This window comes from Mustela nivalis (genome assembly GCF_964662115.1).
Source record: "Mustela nivalis genome assembly, chromosome: 1".
Taxonomy (NCBI): Eukaryota; Metazoa; Chordata; class Mammalia; order Carnivora; family Mustelidae; genus Mustela; species Mustela nivalis.
Genome location: NC_139020.1, coordinates 54,254,209 through 54,264,939, shown reverse-complemented (window position 1 = coordinate 54,264,939; position 10,731 = coordinate 54,254,209). Strand labels below are relative to the sequence as shown.

The following is a 10,731-nucleotide window of genomic DNA, read 5'->3' as shown; positions in this document are numbered from 1 at the left end:
GATGACCACTTTACTTTTCCTTGCAAGAGACTTTTTTATGTTCTACCCCAAAGGACCGATGTACTGTAGAATCTATGTAGACCCATCAAACCACACACATGTAGAACCTGTCCTCTTCTATCCTAGTAGAATTTACATTCTTTGGTATGGAACTCCCATCCCCCCATTTTATTCTCAGTAATTCAAAAAAGTGTGCTCGGAATTCAAAATGTAATTAATTCGCCAGGCAGACTAATTTTATTGGAAAATCCTATAGTGCTACATATACAAGCGTGAGTTACCTACACGAAGTACCGTGTTCCGAGTTCTCCACAGCATCGTATCTCCTGACAAGAGCTTCCTCCTAATGACCAGGCCCTTACAAGTTTATTTGAAAGAGGGAACTAGCTATACCTAGGGGTCTCTTTTGAATATACTTAAACATATCAACCTTTTGAATAAAAATAAGAAAATCAACAGTTATCATTGAATGGACATTCCCATTACAGGCCCGAGGCCAGCCTTCTCATATGGATTTCCTTTCCATCCTAGCAGAAGTGTGAGGAGGTATCGTCACCATCATTTGTAAGTGAAGAGGAGTTCCGGGAGGTTGAAAAACCAGTAATACGTGGGTGGAACCAGTCTTTGAAGCAAGTCTGTCTTAATGCAAACCCCGTGGTATCACACCTTGTATATATTTATTGTGTGTGTGTGTGTGTGTGTGTGTGTGTGTGTGTGTGTGTGTTGTGTGGGGCTCGATCCCAGGGCCCTGAGATCATGACCTGAGCTGAAGGCAGAGGCTTAACCCACTGAGCCACCCAGGCGCCCCTCCATAGTTTTTGATTACAGTTCTGGCATATTTGGTATGTTCAGAATGGTCACACTTGTGCCAGGAGGCTCTCCTCCTAAGTCGCGGAATGAAACCTATCTTCTTTCTTCTAGTCAGGCTGATTTCTACTCCACCCATTAGGCAAAAGCAACCCAGGCTGCTCAAATGTGGGGAGTATCAGGCAAAGAGTTTGGAGGAGACCAGCATTTGACATTCTGAATTCGCTGACGTTAAAGCATTTCCCCTACTGTTTTTAGTAGATAGGGTCTACTGAAGGCACGGACTCTCTGAACAGGAGTATGGAGGTAAAGAAATGTATTTGAATAATCTCTTTAAAATATTTCAAATTTTTATTAAATATTTTTATTCAGTTTTAAGATCACAGTTAAAGTACTTTAGCATGTTATACACATGACTTACATGTGCAATTTTTAGAAATATCAAATTAAGTATAAGATTTTGAAGAAAGAAATTATATAAATGTGTATATTGACTTTTACTACACATACATCTAAGAAAGCAATAATTCTGTTGTACCATTAAGTGGAAATCATTTATTACATGGCATGTTTACACCAACTCTAAAGAGAACCAAGCCAATTTCTGAAAGCAAAAAAAAAAAAAATGAGCGATTCAGTCATGCTGAAACTGTCAACAGACTTAAGACCCGGTGGTCAAATGAAGCTATGGTTAATTTACGACATGTAAGTAAGCAATTCAAACCTATGAGAAAAGTTCATAATCTGGTACATGGAATCTCAGGTGGTTTTTATTCTTTTTTTGGACAAATTCCTGAGAGCAAGAGACTGGTTTAGTGCGAAGGAAATGAGAAGAACATTGCTGAGCATGTGCTGAGCTCCAGGTCACAAACCCGCCCCACCCCGAGTTCTGCTGCTCTCACAGCCGAGGCACTAACGTGAGGCGTCAGGGGACATGAGCCAGCCCCTAGGGGCTGCGAAGGGACAGCAGTGTTAGTTTGAGAAACCCACGTGCCTCTGTGATTCAGGTTAGAGCCTGTGAGGTATGATTTGCCGTGCGAGTGGGAGGGTTTGGAGGCATCGAATTAGGTCCTTGTTACTTCAGTAACTGGTTCTGGCCCAAGGGGTTGGGCGATCTTTGGAAGGAGTAGTAATTCTCATGATAACTAGTTCTGTGCACGAAAATCGAGTTGAGGGTAGGATCAATTTTGACCACGGACTGCAACAAAGAAATAGTGGTCACAGAACTTAATACAAGGTTTCCTCTTTTACTTTATTAGCATAAATCCTACCACCACAAATAAAATTTGGCTAGGAGAGGAAGTTCTCTTTCGGGTGTGAAGAAAATGCATACTTCCATTTTTTAAGGAAAGCATAGCACAAACAGATGGAGGTGTATCAGGGAGTCAAACAGATTTGTCTTGTTATTCACTACTTTGTCACTACTTTGATCTGAGATGTAAAGAAAATAATGTCCCCAGTGAAAAGGAAAAGGTGATTTAATATGGACTATAATAAACTTAGCTATCACTTCCACACTAAAGCAAAGCAGTCCATCAAACCCTGAATACTTCACCAGACATATCTGGCAAGATAAACTGAACAACTGTTTCTTATTATAAGTGCGATGTTAGTCAACCTAAATAAGATAATAAAAAAAAAAAAAATCCCAAACTCAAATAAAAACAAAATCCGAATCTAGTTCTTTGGGAATGCTTGTATAAATAAAAGCAAAAGCTAATTAACAATTAGTACTCTCTTTGTAAGGTGCAAAACAAGGTCCTATGTGGGGAAAGCTAAAATTTAATTTCCGCCTAGCAGTCCCATCACTCTGAATACTTTATAGGTCAGATATAGGAACGACATTTGCTTCTACTGCCCATTTTCAGCAATACATTATTCTCTCTGGAGAAGGCGGTCTGGGGAGTCACAACACTGCAGCGGGAAACAGTGGCACTGAAGGGAGGCGCAAGAAAGGACAAAGCTCGCTAACAGGCCTTACTGAAACGAACTTGTAAAGCCGAGGTAGCCCGTTAGGGTTGGCCTCATGTGAGGGCTCTAGGGAGCAGTGCAACAAAGGTGAGTCTTCCTCAACAGCATCGCGGACACCCCGACTCTCCCTTTACGGAGGGGCGGTTCCAGGCCTTGCAGGACTTCCTTCCTTCTCCCCAGCGAGGCGGTGGTGCTTCCTCTCCGCCATGCGGATGCCGGCCACCGGACTCCAGAACGCTTGGGATGCATACAGTAGTTCAGCAGGCAGCACGATCCCACTGCTTCACATTAATGCCAACGCCAAACGTGGGACAGAGTTACCGGATACCCTCCTTCCCTCCCCCGCCACCCCTACACTGTAGGAGCCAAACATGTCATTCTGTTTCTGGCTTACTCCTGGTTCTGTATCAATTTATAATTTGCTGGAGATTTTACAGAGGTGCAAACTTTTCCATACGATGAGCCCAAGACTGCGGAGTGCAAACAAAATTTTCTAGGACTGAGGCAGATTAGCATCTGACTGGATAAGAAAGTGATGGGGAATACACATGTCAGAATATAAATAACCAGACCAGTTCAGATGCTCCTTTTTGTTCAGAGTATTCCACCGCGACCCCCCACCCTCCGACCCCAGCAGTTTAATGGCTGGAACTAGAATCAGGGATAATGTGGGAATGATTTCAGCACATTGGTAGAAAGCTCATCTGACAGAATTCAGTGAACGCAGTTCTGGTATTTGAGGGGGGGATGAGGGTGGGGGGACTGTCAGAATTACAACAGTATGATTTATCCTTACAAAAGGGCTTTGATGAATTACATTTTGATCTAAAATCTGGGAACTAACCTAATTTGGGGATAAGAACCTATATCAGCAATGTGGCTGTGGGACATTTTTCCTTTTCCTGATCTCATTACAGTTATCCAAACAAGTAAAAACTTCAGAAGGATGTCTTACAGTATTTTTTTCTTTCAGCTTCGTAGAGCTGCAGCTTCAGTTACTATAATATACTCTACACACTTCAAAATTACATAGGAAAATACCCAGAACAACTAAATAAATAAAAGGCTAAAGAAACTGGAACAGTACTGTGTCTCCATCTGAGACGAAATCATCCACTTCGGCATCACAGAGAAGGGCTAGGACGATTTTTTTTCAAAAGATTTATATACAGGTTTGAATCCAGAAATTAAGGTTAAAAGCATAAATATCGATAATTTCAACTAGATTCAGAATGGTTTTTCAGAAAGATATGATACAACAATTTAGAATAAAACAAAGCAGAAAAGCATCATATTTTGGTTTGCTTGAGATATACATAAGGTGCAACAACTTTTTCTCTTGAGGATGCTTGTGGGACAAATGTTAGTGTCGATGGTGTTTGCTGGCAGATTAAGGTACACACCATAGCAATATGATTTTCCAAAATATAAAAGAATGACAGAAATGAAATGAAAATGATAGATGGGTGGGGGGCACTACAGGTTGGTCTGAAATATTTGTGCTAACAAATGTTGTTACCTGAAAATACCAACACCCTTCTCCAGCGGATTCAGGGCATGAGAAAAGCACTATTATTGAAATCAAGACTTCACTCAGAGAACAACAAGGCGAGTGTCTAAAGGACTATAAAGCTTTGCAGGATTTCTGCTACTCTCAGTGCCTAACCGCTTAAAAATTAAGCATCTCTACAAAAAGGTTTTTTTTTTTTTTTTTAAAGTATCTGAAAACAGTCATATCCAGTAGATTGCCCTCCCACCCCACCCCTGCCTAAGGGAAAAGCCACTGAGGTTTAGGAAAAGCAGATCAAGTAAGATATTAATCACATAGAAAAAAGTAATCTTTTGTTTTGCTTCTTTTTAAAAAAGGTCCCATGAATATACAGCAATCTCTTAAGGAAATCTAGTGAAATGTCATTGGAGGACTGAAGGAGGGTGCTCTGGCAAAAATAGATCTATTCTAACGTGTTCTATAGAATAACAAGTTAGTACCATTGTCAAGGTGCATGTTCTGCACCAAACAATTTTTGTTGTTGGTTTCTTTTACCTTTTTTTTTTTTTTTTTTGGATTTTTAGCTAATTATAATTTTTAAATCACTGCTAGCAAGTGGTCCAAAAACCCCAACAGCCACCAACATTGGGACCCAGCAATTTTCAAACATTCACTTTGTGTTTTGAAGTTTAGAAAATATTAATAAAACAGCATCATAGTAAAAATATTACACTAAAACCTGGGGCTGCTTACCTGATTTATTTCTATGTGAAAGGGGTTAAGTTTTAACCTCTGACTAACCTAGATTACTAATTCCTTCTTCCTCCATGCCCACAATGATTATGCATTTTTGAGGACACCGTTCCAATGCTCTGCTGCCCTCTTTACCTGCTTTGAAGAAAAAAAAACCAAAAAAACAACAAACCAAACAAATCCCTATATTCTTTTTCAATTCTGTTAGTATGTTGTACATATTTTCCAGCACCGAAACTGAAGTAATATCTACAACTATGAAAAGCTAAACCTAGTTGGTACTAATAGAGTCATTTTTTTGTATGGCTATTAGGTCAAATTACGATTAGGAAAAAAAAAGTCATCATTACAATTGAGTCAAGTATAAATAAGAAAGCTAGATAAAACCTTGTAAACTGTCACCATGTAGAGATCTAATTCAAAAGCTTCAAACTCGAACTAACGCTATCAAAATTCCGCCAGTTTGAAAACCAATAAAAATTATTGCTGGAATCCAATCATTAAAATTTGGTAGTTTGTGCTGCGATGCAAGAGTGGGGATACACTTTGTGCTATGGAACAAATACCCTGTAAAATCGGTAGCCTCCGACTAATTCTGATTTATCACTTTGCATGTGTTGCTAGGAAACAAGACACTGTGAATGTCAGGTGGTTAAGTCAATATGTCGAATGTTCTAATAAGCCAGGTAATCCGCTTGGCACTGGCATACACAAGGTTGGTTTTATGTTCAAAAGCAACAGAACACAAAAAGGAAACAAACTGCAGGTGGCTCCATGACTAAGACTCTCACCCTGGTCAGGCATACCTCCCTCATCGTTTAGTCCATACTTCCTTCCCACCACACAACTCAAAATGGCTCTAGAACCCCGCAGCGGCAATCAGGCTGTGCATAGCAGTTGCTACCCGTCCAGTCTGTCTGGGATGGATGGAAAAGGTCTGTAGCTCAAAGTCCACATGAAGTGAGTGTCTTCAATGTGTTCAGAATAGTGAAGTAATACTAAGGTCACTTCTGAATAATATTTTTCTTTTGTTTGTCTGAACGATCCATTGGTCACTTAGACCCCTGTGTAAAAATAAAAGAATCCTCAAGGCATGAAAACATCGGTAATCTGTAATCTGCAGGACTCTTCCCCTGCCTGGGAAAATATTTGCCACAATGTGCCCCAAGCAAATGCTTCTTGGTCACTCAAGGCTAAGGAAAAAAATTCAGCTTGTAAGAATTCTAAATTTTTTTTTCTCTCTCTCTTTCTTTTTTCTTGTTTTGCCAGCAAACTACCACTCTGGTGGCAAATATAAAAGTGCAGAATATATATGGACCACGAGGCCGAGCATACACCGCTAACAATGGTACATCCACCTGCCCGCGCTGCTTGGGGGTCTCTGGAGCAGGCTTTTTAATATTATTCTACAATATAAATGTAGGTATAACCTATTATATAAACCATCTTAGAACTTAAATCTCCATGTACAAAAAAGACTAAGAATATCTAATAATAACTAGTGCAGTGCGTCAGTTTTTGTTGTTGTTTTTTTTTTGTTTTGTTTTGTTTTTTGTTTTTGTTTTGAAAGAATAACTAGATAATATACGAAACTAGTTTCACACTCTCTGGTTGGTAAAAGAGATGCTGGATGAGCTACAGTAAAGGCAGCCTTTTACCAAGTTACCACCTATTACCGTCAAAAGCCTTCAATAGAAAGCAAAGCTCCAGGATCATCCCGTTTCTGCTCCTGACAAGACAGAGAACATCACCCTCAAAGACTCTGGGTTCCAAAAGAACACACAGCGGCCCAGGATGCTAACTTCCGCTTCAAGTGAATCTGGGCCGTGCAGGGCAACGCGCACTTGTTTGCAGTCTGTATTTCCCACCACACGGACTCACTGGCATCCCTCGGTACAGACAGGGCTAGGGTAGTAGGTAAAGCACAATGTTTTACAATTAAAGGCGCTTCACTGGTCAGCGCAGGAAATAAGTACAGGGGCCTGTGGCATTTCTTTTGGCTGTCCATCATGGGTGAGCGGAGTGGACCTCTGACCCCTGCAAAACAAGGAGAAGGACAAAAGAAGTCACCCACTGAGTACCTTTTCAGAAAGAGAAGAGGATGATGAGTAAGCAGTAAGAGCTTTCCAGTATCTTTTACTCCCTAAGGCCGACTTGTTACTTATGCTATTCAATTAAAACCGTTTTTGTTCTCAGAGCTGCTTCTTTTTTGACATTTTCTTATCTTGGTTCTCCTCGCATGACTTAACCATCTACTCTGCCCCCAAACAACCACCTCCATTTTGCAAAGGCAGGACCTCAAGTGCCACCAGATTTGGGGGCGACTCCCTAAGAAGTGGGGAACTTTTAACCAAGGGCTGTGGCTCTAAGATAAGTCGTCTTCTTGATCCACTGATATTAAAATATGAACCATGCCTTTCCTCAAGATGCCCAAGGGGAAAACTCTCCTGTACTAATTGATCACCTCCAGGTTCATTTCCCAAGATATATAATAATAAACCCAATTTAAAACGTAAGGCCAATTAAAGCAATGGCCCCTGACACCAGAGGCCTGTGACTCCAACACAAATGAATGAAAAGACGAAAGGTAAGTCTCACAGGCACATGGGCAGCACATGCACAGGGGAAGGCGGCAAGGGGGAACTGAGTTTAGAGTATGAGAACATCCAGGTGACTTGGGCCAAATAAACATATGCGGAGAGAGAACTCCAGAGAGGACTAGACAATTCACAGAAATACCCATTGTTTGGATTGGAACTACCACCAGACGGAGCTGATTTCTCATTCAGCTTTTGGTAAATGAGTAGGAAAAATTTACTTGATGGTTGTAAGGAAACCCTTCAATTTCTTGGTAATTTGAGCTTCTCACTCTAAAAAGATGGGATGGGGCACCTCTCTGACATTTCCCAACAGGCCCACCAAAGACCAGAAAGTGTCCACCCCCAGCTCTGGCCGCCAGTGGTCTGCACAGCACGAAGCTGGAAATTGCTGATGGAGCAGCCAGGCCTCTGGTGGCCTGACCTTTTCGACACAGTATCTTCTTCAGATTACACAGAACAAAAGGAGCTGTTTAAAAATTCAAATTGTACTATTTGAAAATTCAAATTTTCATCACTATACCCAAATTTCTTTCTCTTGATGCACACACACAAAAACAGTGTAGATAAATTACAACGTTTGGGGATTTGAGAATCCAATAATCTCTTAGCCGAAGATATTAGGATTTTAGAAAAACAAAACGTGTTATAATCAAACCTCTGGATTAATCTGTTCATTCATGTGGGGATGCTGCAAGCACCAACTGTTCAATACGCTCAACTCTGTTCAGGAAGATGACATTAAAATGCTGGTTTTCTCTACCTTTAAGTTGGAATCTGTGACAGTATCACAACACTAAAAGAATTGTAGAAAGTAGTGAAAAAGGAAACATAAGAAGAAAGAGAAGTGAAAGATGGAGAAGTACAGTATCCAAAAAAAGAGCAACAGGGACAGAAAGAAAATGGGGTGGAAGCCCAGCTGAGTCAAAGAAACGAGCAAAGGAGGGGGAACCTGACATGGCTCCAGCTAATGGATGGGGCAGGTCCTGGGGGAAGGGGCAGCAAGATGTGTCACGACATCCTCAGACGTGACAGAAGCTTGCTCAAGCAGCAAGCTCGGTGGAGCAAAGGCAAAGACCCTGGAGTTCAAAGACCTTACTGCAAAGCTTAACTCAGCCTGGCTGTGTTTTCTTGGCAAGTTAACCGTCTGCAACATCGTTAAAAAGGAATCAAAAAGACCAACCTGGTAGGGCTGATTTTAGGACTAAATTTAATGAGCTTTCCCTTATGAAACCCCTAGTAAATAAACACGCTCTCAACGAAAGTTTATTCCAACTTCCCATTTCCTGCATCTTGCAAAATGGACTCTCTATGTTGGGTTTCTGAGCTTAATGTCAAAATTTCTCATGACAAGAATGCAGGTGATACATTTCTACTCCTAATTCTGATGATCACCCTCTAACATATAAACCTGGGTGATGCCTAAGCAGTCATCAGTTGCCCAGGTAGAGGGCAGTCTGGTAGCTCTGCTTTAACAGAGAAGGGTTGGAGGTGCCCTTTGACAGCTGTATGGTTACTGAATATGTGGTCCACATACACAATGGCATATTGCTCAGCCATCAGAAAGGATGAACACCCACCATCTGCACCAACATGGATGGGGTTGGAGGAGACTGTTCAGTGAAATAAGTCAAGGAGAGAAAGACAATCATCGTACAGTTTCACGTACTCGTGGAATGTGAGGATAGCATGGAGGACTTTACGAAGGGGAAAATGAAGTGGGTGGAAATCAGAGTGGGAGACGAACTGTGAGGAGTCGACGGACTCCGGGAAACAAAGTGAGGGAAGGGAGGGTGTCGGGGGACGGATGAGCCCAGTGATGGTGGTATGCAGGAGGGCCCGGACTGCGCGGAGCACTGGGTGCTATAAGGGCCCGGACTGCGCAGAGCACTGGGTGCTATACGTAAACCATGATCATGGAACACTACACCAAAAACTCAGGATGTACAGTATGGTGTCCTAACATAATAAAAATGAAAAAAATAAAAATACTAAGAAAAAGAAACAGGTAAGGGCTAAAATTACAACCAAGATTCTTCAGGGGATCTGTTTTTCTAGAAATTAAGAACACTAACCATTTGTGTGACTGATAGTAAGATTTTAGTATGCAGTAGTGTTCTTTCTAATGGGTGGTTTTAAAGACAAGAACCTTTGCTCACACCGTTTTCTCTATGCTTGCTGGTGAGCTTAGGCAGGCACACTTCAAGAACACATCATTTACTCATCTACCCAACCATTTTTCATTCATCTACTGTTATACCAAGAGCTAAGGAAGCTGGGGACAGGAGGATTAAAACCAGTGCTGTGCTTTCAATATATACCAGGAAGAGACAGATGTGTCCATGAATAATTACAACCCGGTGTGGCAGCTGGGCTGGGAGCGTATGCACAGAGAGGCCAGAGACTTCGGGAGGAAGATGGAGAGAAGACAGCAGGACTAGAGATGGAAGGAGGGGCAGCAGTTTGCCCAAGAGGGGACTGTGTAAAGCCCAGAACCTGGCTGGGCTAGGCAGCAGCAAGTGATGCCACGTGATGACAGGGTAGTGAGGATGGGGTGGTGGAGATGAGAGGCGAGGTCTGCGGAGGCTTCCTGCCATCACAAGCCGCCAGTCCTGGGAGGCTGCTGACCGGAGCCAGGGTGGACCGCAGTTGTGTTCAGAGGGGATGCTGGCAGCAGCAAAGGGGGCTGTGTGATGGACTTTTCCAAGCCCTGAATTATGATCCCCTCTGACTTCTTACATTGCCTCTTATTTCCAAAATTTATGGGGCACTTAGGAACAAGCAGGCATATAGTTCATCTTCTTGCATGCGGAGGAGTCTGTCCTCTGTACTCGACTGTAAAACCCCGTAAGTGGAAAACTGTGTGTTCCCTCCTTCGGAGACGTGAGCAGATTTTAACAGTGTCTGTCAGCATTCACTTGCTATTAGGCACTTGCAGTATACATGTGAAAAGGAATTTGACTTCTCTCATCTAGAGGTGATTTGTGAAAAAGCTCTAGAACTATATGACAAGGGAAAGAAGCAAACAAAGCTTACGTCAGGGCCTCCTAAACATGGATGTGGAAGAGGAGAGTGAAACCCAATGGGTGGGTATGGAGGTTGTGTTAGATCTAA

The 10,731-nt window shown here is 42.0% G+C and overlaps 1 protein-coding gene across 12 annotated transcripts in view; it reads right to left on the bottom strand.

Moving 5' to 3' along the window:
- Positions 1 to 1,139: 1,139 nt before the first annotated feature.
- The window catches only part of BBX (BBX high mobility group box domain containing), a 278,064-nt gene continuing 268,472 nt past the window's right edge, over positions 1,140 to 10,731 (bottom strand). For all 12 annotated transcript variants that reach the window (XM_082696959.1, XM_082696957.1, XM_082696949.1 and 9 more), the window contains one exon: positions 1,140 to 7,057. In XM_082696959.1, coding sequence (XP_082553085.1) covers positions 6,970 to 7,057 — 88 coding nt within the window. In that variant the 3' untranslated portion in view covers positions 1,140 to 6,969. The remainder of the gene's footprint in view (positions 7,058 to 10,731) is intronic.